Below are 14,546 nucleotides of genomic sequence, written 5' to 3'. Positions count from 1 at the left end.
ATTGTACAGCCAGTCTGCAGTGTAGTGTGCATAGTTGGTCCAGGAACTTGGTGGGCGTTGTTAACTTACGTGCAGGGTAATATCTAATCATAACTTTCCCTCTCAAAGGGTATTATCGTACTTCCCCTCTGAAAGGCTACTTTCATACTACCTCAAAAGGTTTTGTCATATCTTCTTCCAAAGGTACTATTAGGTGGACCTCACTGCTAGAAATCTTTTAATATCTAAATTCGCAAGGAGAATATTTCCATGTTATTATTGTAATCAGATGCAAACATACAAATAAGAAATAAAGTCAATCACACAAGTCAAATGAAATAACATATAGACAAATTCAGAAAGGATACAGATGCCGTTCTCATGGTATAACATTCTCTCCATCGCATAAACAATCAACTTCAATTGTAAAGCATCCTCATATGCCTCATGAATAGGCAAATAATTGTCTACAAAGAAAGACAGTTTCATCCATCTGTCAATCGATAGTTGGAAATCATTTAAATTTCAATAGGTATTTCTGAGGCGCTTTTCCTTTTCTTCCAATCTTGAAATCATGATAGACAATGTGACCATGAATGAGAATTATCACACCATATTCTACCTTGGGATAATCATCAAGAATGGGTTCCTTAGGAACCTCTTTCACGTGTGGCTTCAATAGACTGATGTGGAATACATTGTGGATATGCCAACATTGATCACACCTGTAATTTGGAAAGGACCATGATACTTGAGTTCCAACTTTGATGTAGATTTACACTGTCTTGATTTGACCGTAAGCCTTGCTTTCATGCTCCTTGCTTGTCTTTGGTGTTCATGAGATCTTATCCATTGTGATATGTTCCCATGGTCGCTTGGGAATAGGCAATGGATGAAGCGAACCTCATGGCTTTCCATGTTGAAACTTCACCTTCTAACAAAGTAAACATGCTGCCATATACTGGGTGGTATATTTCTTCATGGTAGGCCAATAGAAAAGCTTCTCCAAATCTACGAGTGGATGGGTATTACAAAGTTTACTTGATGTATACGAAATATCCTTCATTCATGTGATAATACTTGTAAATGTTCCCTTGCTGTCTCTATATGGTATCAAAACACTTCTGGCAAGATTTGGAGCTCTGGCTGGGTAAATTGTAACATTGCATCTCGTTTTTTATATTTGAGAAGAGCAGTCCATAGAAGGCTGTTGTGCATCAACCACAGGCAATAGACGGGCAATCAACAAATTTTTGAGAAATTTTCAAGAAAACAAGAAAACATGATTAAACATGTGGGTTTATGTAGTCTAGACAGGATCTTTCTTAATTAGGCAAAACTTACGCGTGTGAATTTGACAACTTAAACAAATTTGGAATCAACAATAGTTTTGGCAGCAATGGGTAGCAGATTTTTTGCAGAGAAATGTAAAACTTTGCAAAACATTGTATAAAAAATGAAAAATAACTGCATATATGAAAATTTGTTGGCTGGTTCAACCTGTTGTGCTAAATCAGTTCTGAAACTACAGATATTACCTGTTGTGCATTGTTCGAAAAATTGGGAAAAAATCATACATTTACAGTAGATTTTGGTTTCCTGAAGTTACCTATTAAATAGTAAACAGTCAAAAGAGAATTGTCTTGATGTGTTTTGCAGCCTATAACAACTTTCAGAATTGTTTTGGTAAGTTCGCAGAAAGTGGAGATTCTGTAGTGAAAAACTAGGTAGTGAATTGCACTTAATTTCAGCAAGAGATTACCTTGTTTGTGGCTGTGAAGAAAATTCCAGATCTTGTGCTCTCTTTGTTGCAGTTTGTAAAAAGAAAAGATCACAAAACGACTTCCATAAGTGATCAATGATCAGTGATGCATTGGAGGAGTCATCCAACTATCACATTATACATTCTGATATGCTTGTGTGGTGGTGAAAAGCGATATGTATATGCAATATGTGCGTGCATAAGTAAGATTCAGTTCAGCAAATGAAGGTGATATCTAGATGAAAGGGAGTGGTTGATATAGGATAAGAGGTAGAACAACAAAGTGATAGCTAAAGGTGTTAGACAAGGAAATCCGTATAGGCTGTACAGTGACGTTTGAACAAAAAATGCCATGTTTTATTGAGGATGAGGGGAAGGTAATGCCCGATATAGGGCGAGACATACGTAATGAGAAGAAAGTTGATGCTTGATATAGCACAAGATATAGGACAAAAAGTGATAGCCAAAGGTACTAGACAAGGAAATCTCTTAGGCTTTGCATTGATGTTCGAACAACAAATGCTAGTACTCTATGGAGGCAAGGAGGTATGGCCGTGTGAACTAGCTTGGTAATGTTGCACAAGCAACAGATGGTATATGGGCCGTTACATGTCCGACATGGAAAGCAACATAGATATCCTTTTCCAATAGGGCAAGTACACAAGGACAAATCATATTTGGAATTGGGACCCGTTGAGATTGGGTCTGAGCTTCTACTTCATGAAATTCATAGATGATTACTCCCAGAAGACTTGGGTGTACATGATGGCACACAAGTCAGATCCTTTTATTATTTTCAGATGTTTAGGGCAATCGTGGAGGATTGGACATGCAGTTATCAAGTCAGACAATAGTAGAGAATACAAATCTCAAGCCTTCACTGATTTTTGTAGGAAATATGAGATAAAGAGACAGTATACAGCAGCATGTACCCCTCAGCAAAATGGGTAGCTGAGGGAAAGTGCAGAACTATTCCAAGTGTGCCAGGGCTATGTTGAGAGATAAGAATGTGTATGTTTTCTATTTATTTGTCTGGGCTGAAGTTGCTAAAAACGAAGAAAAGATGAAACTCCGGTGTGGATGGATGAAACCCAAATAGCCAGAAGAACTTCCCAAACGGAATAGATGGGAATCTCGATCGCAGGTGTTGTCGAAGCAGATAAAAAAACTCACGAGAGCACGGACAATGCCAAAACAAGTGAGGCATAGTCTCCGAAGAAGGAGAACATCTGTGGCAAAGTGCAGGAGCAATGTGTCGATGAGCTAATAGTTGTCCAAATGGAAACACTTCCAAAAGAACTCGCCAAAAGAAAACGTATTGCCGAAGTGGTACTTTATAGGCCCAAAGTTGCTGTAATCTTTTCCTCCACTACTTGGCTGGGCGATGCATTCGCCAAACAGAATCACCTCTCTCTGAAACCCAAGGTTGAGGCAAAAGGATTTTATACAATGCAGGTACAGTAATCTGAGATAGCCTCCAAGGACGAGAAGAGGATCCTAGAGAAGTCAAAGTCCAATCTTCGAGCCGGTCCTGGAGTTCCAAAGGAGGAATCGGAACAAAAGGCGAAAGCATAGAAGTAATCTGTCACCACAAAGGACGATAATGAGAGCCCAATCCATATGTAGTGGCTGCTAGAGAAAAGGGAAGCACAATACTAGCATCATCCATAACATCAGCAACCGAGGTGATGCCTTTAAACAAGACAAAGTAGGAACGTCGAGGGTTCTGTAAAGCCAAGGGAGGCTGAAAGACTTTCGACCAATGAATGCTTTTAGCTCTCAGAGAATTCCCAAGCAAAGATTGCCGTCCATTCCATTCTAGATGAGAATGAACATGCTTCCAGTCAAGAAGCAAGTGGGAGACAAAAGGGCATCGAGGCAAAGTGCCATCAGTGCAGCCAATAAAGAAATCCTAGTGATCAAGTTGCCAATGACCAAACGTAGAAATATTGATATGAGTGACCAGAGTCCTAATCATAAGAGCCCAAGGCTGATCACCTTGCAGAAATTGCAGCAACATTTTTCCCCTGTGGGCAAGAATATGCACATGAATGTCCGTGATGTTCAATCCACCATGCATCTTGGGAGAACAAATGTGATGCATCGAAAGCAGCCTGAGACTTTTTCTGCCATGTTTGGATTGCTAGAAGATTTCCATAAAGACAGACATGAAAGATGTAAGATCTGCCTTAGTGACCATGATCAATGGCAAGTAAAATTGAATATATGCCACAAGGATGGACTGCACTATTCGAAGATGAACGTGCAAAGGCCAGGTTACTAGTTTCCAATACTCAAGCTTTTTCTGAAGCTTAGCCAAAACCCAATCAATTTGTTGTCAGCGAGTGAGTTCCCGCCCCAAAGGGTAACCAAGGTGACGAACAAACTGAGTGGGTGGAATGATATCCCCAGGCCATAATAGACTATGCCAGTCTTTGGAATGCAAAGGGAGCAGCTTAGACTTCTGAAAATTAACATGAAGACCAGCTGCCAAACCATAAACAGAGAGGGCCTGCATCAAGGCACCAGGATCATGGGGCGTATTCTTCCGGGTAAAGAAAGAATCATCAGCATAAGCTTGAGCAACCATGTTGCGACTAGCATCCAATTCCAAGCCATAAAGTGATCGTGTAGCCACAAGATGATCAATATATTGCAGCATATGAGTAACAATGGCATACAGTAAAGCACTGAGAGGGCATCCCTGGCAGACCGAACAACGAAGAGTCCACTCATTAGAGATATCCCCAGAAAGAATGCAAGCCGCATTGTTGCTATCTCTGTAAAGCTAGTAAATAACCTGCTGCATTTTTGGTCCAAACCCCAAAGCTCGCATAGTTTTCGACATGAAATTCCACTGAACTGTGTCAAAGGCTTTTGCAATATCTACCTGCAAGAGTAGAACATCCTGCTGCATGTATTTGGCATATTCAATCCCAATATAAGCATTGGCAATGTTATTTGTGATATGGCGACGTGGAACAAAGCCATATTGGAAGGGATGCAACCCATCATGCAAATAATCTTCAATCCGATCAACCACCATTTTGGCAATGATCTTGTAAATGACTAGCATGAGCGTGATTGGCCTCCAATCACCAAGTGAATTACGTAGCTGCTTTCTTGGAATCAGCTTGAGAAGACCCTTTTTCCATGACACAGGCATCCGTTGATTTTGCCATGCTGTATTTACCATTTGCAGCGAGGTGAATTTAAGAAGATCCCAGAATGTGAGAAAAAAATCAACAGTGAGACCATCCCATCTTGGCGATTTCCATTTGCCACACGATCTCAGTGCATCAGACAATTCCCTTTCAATGAAGGGATGTTCAAGTTCCAAAGCTTGAGCATCAGACAGAATTTGATGAATATGCTGCAAAAGAAGCTGACGTGTAGGCACGACCCGAGGAGAAAGAGTATCCAGATGCCCAAGATGAGTGGAGAAGTGCTGCACACATAAATCAGCAAGCTCTGAACGAGATGTTGACCAAGAACCATCAGGCATCCGGATCTAATAGATATTGTCAGCCTGTCTTTTGTAGTGTAAACTCTTAAAAAATTGCTTGGAAGAGCAGCCTTTATTCAAAAATGCCCGTTGTTTGGATCGAGTTTCCCACTTAGCAAGCATTCTGCGATCATTGGATTGAAGAGAGAATTGAGCCTGACATAAGAGCATGCTTTCCTCTGAAGACAAAGGGCGAAGATGAGCAAGCTCAGTCAAACTCTGACAAGTAAATTTGGCATGTGCTACAGTCTCCCTTGTGGCTTGGATATAGCATTTGCCATAATCTTGAATAACTGCTTGCATCCGAGTAACAAAAGCCTACCAGGCATAATCCAAACCAATGCATATCTGACGAGAGAGAGACTGAATAGCATCAGAGACCAAGGCTTTAAAGTCAGCATGGTCCAGATAACTATTATTAATCAGCAAAAGCCTTCAGCAAGGCAATCTGTTAGTGGGAAATTCATGTAAGGAAAGCCTCAACCAAAGAGAAGCATGATCCGAATGTGTGAAAGCATGATCAACCCAAATTTGACAAGTAAAGGCATCACAATGCTGTGGATCAATCTAATACCATCTGTCCAAGCATGCCCGATAAGAAGATTGAGCATTAGGCAAGCCAGCATATGAGTGTGGCCTGAGGTGTTGTCACCCGATTGAGGGGCATTATTAAAGTCACCACAAATGAAGGCATGTTGTTACCATGGATAAGTATGCATGGCAGCCCAGATCAAAGCTCTATCACGAGAAGACTGGGGGGATAAACCGATGCAAATTCAAAAATTTCCCCTTGAACAAGGCATTGAACAATAATCCATCTACCATGGCGATCATTGAGAGCCACAACAGGTTGAAGGTCGTGCTTTACCAAAAAAGCTACACCAGAAAAGAACTGCTCTCCAGCACAGAAGATATCATAACCATCAAAATGGCCTATTTGACCAGCATACATATGCTGATTATGCTCTTGCAAAGCAACTATATCAGGCTGCAATTGGCTGATATACATCCAGACCAGCTTCCATTTGCGACCATCACACATTCCCTGTACATTGAGAGTAACACACTTCAGATGATCAAGCATATTTACAGTTACGGGATAGGTATGTACAGCAACTAACGGGCTGTCTACGTCTGCATTTCCACCTCAGTGTCCGGGCCTCTGCTCTGGGATGAAGCATCAGTCTGAGTAGAGGACAAAAGTGGAGCAACTTCTTCTTCAGGAAACAAGGTTCGATTTGCAGTCACAACAGTCCAGGTCAAGCCAACACTAGAGTTTTCAGCAGGTGTTTTCCCATGAGAGGATGCACCATTCCAAGTCCGAGAAGGCAAAGGTCGTCTGGGGGAGATCACTTTGTGAGGAGTTTGCCATCGATCAGTCAAAAAATTTTCCCCCTTCCCTTGAGGTGGAGAGGACAAAGGCACAGGAAAAGAAGCATTACCATTTGAGACAGCCGGGGCTTTGCCTTTGTCTTGAACAAAGAAAAACTGTTTGACCCCTTTGTTTTTGACCAGAGAAGAGGCATTTGCATTCTTATTCAAAGGCTGAACCATTTCAGCTTGCATTGGCATCTGTGGAGCTCGGGAAGGGCATTGTGAAGCCATGTGCCCAGTTTGCTTGCATTCAAAGCAAGCACCTGCAAACAGCCCCCACTTGAGCTTGTAAAGGGCACTCCCCATGGAAACATTATTCACAGTAACCGAATATGAAGCTGGAGTGGGATGATCCGTATCCCACAAAATGCAAATACACGAACCCCCAGCTTCACCTGCCACAAAAAGACCTTGTGTCAAAGAGGAACTTTAGAAGTCCAAAGTTGCTGCAATCTCTTCCTTCACCACTTTGTTGGGTGATTCATGTTCCAGAGTTGATTTTCCTTATCTGAAGTGCAAGGTGGAGGCAGCAAAACTTTATACAGGGAAGATAATGTGAGATAGCCTCAAAGGATGCCTGATGAACGTGGGGAATGCTCAAGTGGGGGTACCGGCAAAAAAGGCTGAAGCATTTGAGCAATCTTTTGCCACAGACGACAATAATGCATGCCTAAACCATATTGTCTGGCAGCCAAAGGAAAATATATCATGGTACCATCATCATGAATCACATCAGCCACAGAGCGGATCCCTTTAAAACTAACAAAGTAGGAATGTATGGGTTCTTGCAAAGCCAACAGAGGGTGAAAGACCTTCGACCAATTTTCAGCCCTCAAAGAATTGTCCTGCAAGGAGTCACGGCCATGCCAGTCCAAGTGGGAAAGGATATGCTTCCAATCAAATAACATCAAAAGTAAAGGTGTTAATTTGTAAAAGCAAATAACACATCATGGTAGCCCAAGGTCGATCTCCTTGCATAGATTGCAGCATTATTTTCCTCTTATGAGCAAGGATATGCACGTGAATGTTGATAATATTTAAGCCCCCATGCATCTTTGACGAACAGAGATGTTGCACTGAAAGCAATCTCAAACTTTTCCGGCCATGTTTGGATCGCCAAAATGTTTCCATAATGGCTGACATAAAGTATGTAAGATCTCCCTTGCCAAACATGATCAAAGGTAGGTAAAACTGAATGTATACCACCAAAATAGATTGAACTATTCTTAAGCGAACATGCAACGACCAAGGCACTAATTTTCAGTATTCAAGCTTTTTCTTTAATTTCACAGTACCCAATCAGGTTGCTGGCAATGAGTAATCATCCAGCCCAAAGGAACTAAGATGGCCAACTAACTCAGTAAAACACACACACACACACACACACTTTTTTTTTTGGGTGAAAATTTTGATGCTTTATATTACAGAGTAACTATCCCAAAATGGGATGTGCCAAAATACATCAGTATAAGACAAGTATACATTAGAGTCTATGTAATGAGTTGTAGACAATCATAGAAAGATTGTTGCAAGGAGTGCCTGAAAATAGAGAAAGTGGAGAAAGTAGGATCACCAAAGACTCTATGATTTTTGTCCTTCCATAGAACGGCATGAGAGTGATAGGCCTCCAATCAGTCAAAGATTCACGTAGTTGCTTAACCAGCCCTTTTTTCCATGAGGCATGCATTGATTTTGCCAGGCAGAATTAATCATACACAGCAAATTCTTGACTGTTTCTTTTGGGAAGTCTTTGTGGCTCTTTGGTTTTCATCCACCCAGACTGGAGTTTCATCTTTTCTTTGTTTGGGTTCGCTATTGGGCACACTCTGGACTTTATGGACAGATAGGAACTGTAAAGTCTTTAGTAATCCTATATTTTCCTTGTTTGGCTTTTTTAAGTGTTCTCTGCAGTAGTCCTTCTTTGATTGCTTGCAGATGCACTGCATAGATCATGATGTATATCTCACATACATTGAGATTTTCAGTTGATGTAATTTTGGCTGCCTCGTTTTGAGGTCGCTACTCTTGTAATATAATCAATCAAAAGTTTTTACTTGAAAAAAAAGTGTGTGTGTGTGTTTGGTAATTTGGCCTGAAGGATTATCCCTTGTGGGTGATATGCTTGATGATTCGGGTATGGTGTTATCTTTTCCTGAGGCTGTTAGATAGTTTGGCTTTGGATAACATTATAGATCCCTTTGGCACCTACTATCACAGCTACTTCATGATTGTCTGCTATTGCCTTGTCTTTGAGATTATAGACCACGTCAAGGACTGGGCCCTTATCTTGGATGATCCCGCTGTCAGTTTTGACTATTGGGTTTTGGCTCATGCAAATAATATCTGGTTTTTGATTCATAGTCCAAGATGGTGGAGGACAAGGCTGAAGTATATTTGGGGTTGCAAACTTCCTCTTCAACAACTCGGCAAATTCTGCTGGGGTTCTTCCATTTGGACAGATCTTGGCACGTTGTCCTGTTGTGCTTGCTCTTTGTTGATGGTGTTTGTCACCACGGGAGACGATGCCTCATCTTTTTTGGCATTGCCCAGAAACTGTGACTTCTTTTTATTTCTGCATCAATGTCTACATGCACGCTTTTCCACCGCTTTCTTTGGCAAGCTCTTTTGGTTGTTTGGGGTTTACGTTATTAGGCAGGGATATGATCTTTTCTTCTCTTGGGTTTGCTACTTGGCACTATGAACTCTATGGAAGGGTTGAAACCATAGGGTCTTTAGTGATCCATCCTTGCCAAGTACTCTTTTTTTCAAGCATTGTTAGGGCAATCATCCTTTGACTGTCTGCAGGATCGGGATGTTGATTATCATGCTTTCTTGTCATATATTGAGATTGTCTGATGTTGTAGCTGAATGTCCCTTTCTTTGGGACTGATTTTTGTAATGTAAAGCAATATAGTCTTCCCTTGAAAAAAAGAAGCTGTGTTATTTTTGGTTTTCCTATTGTTAAAGACTACAATGGAGTGCTAAATGCTCAATTTCTTATAGATGAGGAGCATGTGCAGTCATAAATCACAAGAATTGCCGTGGGAGCCAGGAGGAGCATTCGGTTGGGTTTCCACCATTTGTATTATGGTCTAAGTCTAAGTTTAGGTTTACAACTCTGCATCATGGGCTGGTTTCTGAATGCGATTCAAAGTGGACAAACATGGAGTGCTGTGAAATGAAATGAAAATTGTTGGCTGATTTGTGAACTTTAAAATAAATATTTTATCTTGCTCTAAACTTTTTACAGGCACCTGATCGCTTTGTCACTGCAGCAGTCAGAAATCCTGTGTGCAATATTTCTTCAATGGTTGGAGTTACAGATATTCCTGATTGGTGTTATGCTGAGACATTTGGAATGGCCTGCTTTGATGCCTATTCTGATGCCCCATCAACTGATGATCTAAAAGCATTTCATCAAGCATCACCAATAGCACATATTTCAAAGGTATCATAAGGTTTTCAATATCTAGTAGCTCTCTGAAAATTTTGATTGCTAAAAATTAACAAATGTCCTGCTTCTCAGGTTTTCAATATCTAGTAGAGCTCTCTGAAAATTTTGATTGCTAAAAATTAACAAATGTCCTGTTTCTCTTTAAAGTAATATAAACTGAATAGAGTGGCCCCCCCCCGCCAGCCCTCTCTCTCTCTCTCTCTCTCTCTCTCTCTCTCTCTCTCAGAGTAAGCACTCAGCAAGGGCCCTAGCGAGCCCTTTGCCTCAGCCCATAGTGCTTGTATAAGTTACCCTTTGATTGTACTTTGTGTTATAGGCCCGTGAGGCCTCCCGAAGAGGTAAGCCTTCAGAATACAAAGAAAATGCTCACCAAGCTTTTGAATATGGCCCTAGAAGAAGGGTTTCCTCCTGAATGGCAACTTAGAAGAATTGCACCGCAAAATGGCAAAAACTACCGCACAATCATGGTAAGTAGCCTAATGGCCAAGTTATACGGCACCATTCTTGAGTAGAAATTAGCAAGTGGGCAGAGACACAGGGAGTCCGGGGACCATCCAAAGCTGGGTTCCATCCCAAGCATTCGACAATAGACCACCTGGTCCCCATAAGGGCTGCATTGGAGGGGCAAAGCATAAAAAAGAGGCTATATTATGTGCTTTGTAGGTTTCAAGAAAGCCTTCAACACGGTGAACCACGCGAAATTATGAGAAAGACTAGAAAAGTTCAAAATTCCCACACACTCAGAGAGGCTACATACCGTCTATATGAGAAAGTATTAGCTGAGCTAGCACAGCCACCCATGGATTGATCATGCTGGAAAGGGGAAGTGGTCATAAGCAATGACATAGGGTCAAACAGGGGTGTCCTCTTTTTGGTCTTTTTATCGATGACTTGGAAGATTGGATGAGAATAACAACAGAGAAAGTGTTCGAATTGCATGTTATGTTCTACTATTGCTTATTTACGCAGATGATGTACTTTTCTTTGCAAAAAGCAAGCCGAAATCGCAAGCACATTTGGATGCACTAGGGAGCGTCTATAGACACTCAGGAATGCAGGTCAACATAGCCAAAACAAAGGTTATGGCAATTGGAACTCAAAATAAACAAGTTGATGTCATTTTCGAAGGGGAGCCTTTGGAAACAATCAACTCATATAAATATCTAAGGCTGGAATATATTGACAGCTACAAGCGGAATGCATGTGTAGAAAGAAGAATCTTAGGAGGTTTGAAATCTGTGTACAGCTTCCAAATTAAGTGTAGGAGAGCACACTTGTTGAATTGGGCCTACCTCAACAAAGTTGCGAAGATGGATGTCAACATAATACCTCACAAAGATTTGGAAGCTACACAATCCACTGGATGGCTTGGAGAAAGGATGAAATGGATGGAATTATTGGGTATAACAGCTGTTGATATACCAAAAGATGCATGCGTGATCAGAGAGCTAGTGAAATCTGTGTACAGCTTCCAAAATAAGTGTAGGAGAGCACACTTGTGCAATTGGGCCTACCTCAAGAAAGTGGGCCTACCTCAACAAAGTTGCGAAGATGGATGTCAGCAGAATACCTCACAAAGCTTTGGAAGCTGCACAATCCACTGGATGGCACCGAGAAAGGATGAAATGGATGGAATTATTGGGTATAACAGCTGTTGATATACCAAAAGATGCATGCGAGATCAGAGGGCTAGTGACACAAAAGATGCTACAGAAACTATGGCAAGACCTAGGGGCGAAAATGCAGTTCTACAAGCAAGAAATCAATTCAATGAATAGCCATGGGATGCAAAAATACCTTGGGGAAGACATATCCATGTTCAAAGACATCTAATATGTAAAATGAGAACTGGCTTACATGATCTGAAAGTCGAGAAGGGAAGATGGACAAGATCGAGGGTCCCCAGAGAAGAACGAATATGCAAAATCTGCCCCACTGGGGTGGTGGAAAATGAGCAGCATATAAGATGCCAGGCTTATGCATATATTAGAAAAAGGTATGATGGCAGCAAAGGCAAGCTGCAAAATCTATTAGAACAGCCAACTACAAACTGGGAAGCTATCTAAAAGAAGTGTTGGAGGGCTAGTGGCCAACAAGTACTAACTACATAGCAGTCTAAAGTATTCTATTGCACCTGATGTAAACTGATCACTATTTGTTAATAGTGATCACCAGTCCCATAGATCCGGAAAGAGATTGCAGGTGGTTATGGGTTCCTGGATAATCCAAAATAAGCCCTCAGTACCCCATCAGATTATACAGGGAGAGTTTGCCATGACACCACTCCAGATTGATGCTATCTTTCAAACATTGGCATATATTCATAGGGTTTGGGCTCTCCCTACCTAGAGATTGCCGAGATTGGCACTCTAAGTATTCTATTGCACTTGATTTAAACAGATGACTATTTGTTAATAGTGATCACCATTCCCATAGATCCGGAAGGGTCTCAAGAGGACTTTAATAGAATCATCTCTGAAGAGATTGCAGGTGGTTATGGGTTCCCGGATGATCCAAAGTAAGCCCTCAGTCCCCCATCAGATTATACAGGCAGAGTTCGCCATGACACCACTCCAGATTGATGCTATCTTTCAAACATTGGCATATATTCATAGGGTTTGGGCTCTCCCTACCTAGAGATTGCCGAGATTGGCACTAGAGTGCTACGACTTGCAGACAACGGGGTCAATACAGCTTGGTATGCATGTGTTTCCAGATAGTTTGATATCCAGGCTGTCCAAATGGATCGACTCCCATCCTTTCAGTACAATCTGGATGCCCCGTCCTCCCTGATCGCACAAGATGAGATCAACCATATCATATGGTTAGGTCTATTACAGCTTTACATGGCACGGACTTAGGGGGGACCAAGAGTTCCCACGAAGGTCGAGTCCTATCGTGACCGTTTCCTTAGAGGACGGATGCATCTCACATGCACTGAGGATTGCCATTGGCAGATGAGAGTCTTGTTCCATCAGTTCAAAATAGAGGTAGGTAGAGTTGGTGGCATACTGAGAGAGCAGTGGATATGCAAGCTTTGCACACTGGGAGAGGTCGAAACAGAGGAGCACTTTCTATGCATATGTCCGGCATAATATGAGATTCGAGGGCAGTACCATTTCCTATTCTAGGAGAGGCTTAGATGTCCACCTTTCTCTTGTCTGATCCATTTCCATGACCAGGTCTATGTTGATCTTTATCTGATGGAGATGCGATGACATAGAGAGACTCTTGTGAGACAGATTAGAGAGTCTATGCCGACAGTATTACCTGATCCAGAGACAAACGTAGCCCATCGACATGTCACAGATTTCTATGCCTTTGAGTCAGCCTTGGGACATAGTAGAGTGGAGGAGGAGGAGGAGATAGATGGTATGCGAGGAGAGTGGACTAGTGGGAGGAGACGGCATGGAGCGGCGGAGCAAAGAGTTGCTAGACCACACACCGTGGAGGTCTAGCCTATCACAACCTTCTTCAAGATGAGCGCCAGAGTTGAGGGGTCACTCTTTACATGGCACGCCGAATACAGAAATCTAGGAGACCACGCTTCCCCTGCCACTTCATGAGACGGCACAACAGACACAGCTCCGAGATATCCTTGCATCTCATAGGAGAGCCACCGCACGTGGATATGCTTTGTAAGTCTTTGAGTTCCCTATGTGTACTAGTTCTAACTTATGTTTTTCTTTGAGATTTCTTAGTGCTCTCCAAGGGTCTTAGCGACCCCCTTGCTTCAGCCCACTCTAGTCACAAGAAACGTTTCGTCTGTTTCGCTGTTTCGCAAGTTTTGTTTCGTTTCGTTTCGTGTTGTCAGACGAAATGGATAGGTTTCGAATTGATACTTAATATATACCCTTATAGGGACAAAAAGATATGTTATGTTTAAGTTAGAGTGAACAAAGAGAAATATAAGTTAAGATACTAAAAGGAAATTCAAAACATAAACACCTTGGATTCTAGAAAAAATGGGGCAAAAACGTTTATTTTGATTTGGGCGAAACAAAGGTTTCGTTGAGAGCGTTTCGTCCTATTTTGAAACGTTTCATGTGTTTTGCATTTCGAGGTTTCAAAGAGGATGAAACGGGCTTTCATGTGACTATGAGCCCACTGCAGCTTGTATGGATTACTTTGAGATTGTACTTTGTCTCATAGTGGATATGCTTTATAAGTTCTTGAGTTCCCTATGTGTACTAGTTTTGACTTATGTTTTTCTTTGAGATTTCTTAGTGCTCTCCAGGGATCTTAGTGACCCCCTTGCTTCAGCCCACTCTAGTCACAAGAAACGTTTCGTCTGTTTCGCCGTTTCGCTGTTTCGACAGGTTTTGTTTCGTGTTGTCAGGCGAAACGGATAGGTTTCGAATTGATACTTAATATATACCCTTATAGGGACAAAAAGATATGTTATATTTAAGTTAGAGTGAACAAAGAGAAATATAAGTCAAGATACTAAAAGGAAATTCAAAACATAAACA

At 41.6% G+C, this 14,546-nt stretch overlaps 1 protein-coding gene across 4 annotated transcripts in view; it reads left to right on the top strand.

The window, feature by feature from the left end:
• Nucleotides 1-14,546, top strand: part of AARE (acylaminoacyl-peptidase-like protein) — a 141,125-nt gene that overhangs the window by 95,044 nt on the left and 31,535 nt on the right. For all 4 annotated transcript variants that reach the window (XM_087384567.1, XM_087384566.1, XM_087384568.1 and 1 more), the window contains exon 15: nt 9,871-10,068. In XM_087384567.1, the coding sequence (XP_087240693.1) occupies nt 9,871-10,068 (198 nt within the window). The remainder of the gene's footprint in view (nt 1-9,870; nt 10,069-14,546) is intronic.

The sequence above is a fragment of the Dipteris shenzhenensis genome, chromosome 14 (assembly GCF_047967505.1).
Source record: "Dipteris shenzhenensis isolate YYH24624 ecotype China chromosome 14, Dip_SZ_1.0, whole genome shotgun sequence".
Taxonomy (NCBI): domain Eukaryota; kingdom Viridiplantae; phylum Streptophyta; class Polypodiopsida; order Gleicheniales; family Dipteridaceae; genus Dipteris; species Dipteris shenzhenensis.
The sequence above is the reverse complement of the archived record's forward strand: the minus strand, read 5'-3'. Positions and strand labels throughout refer to the sequence as shown.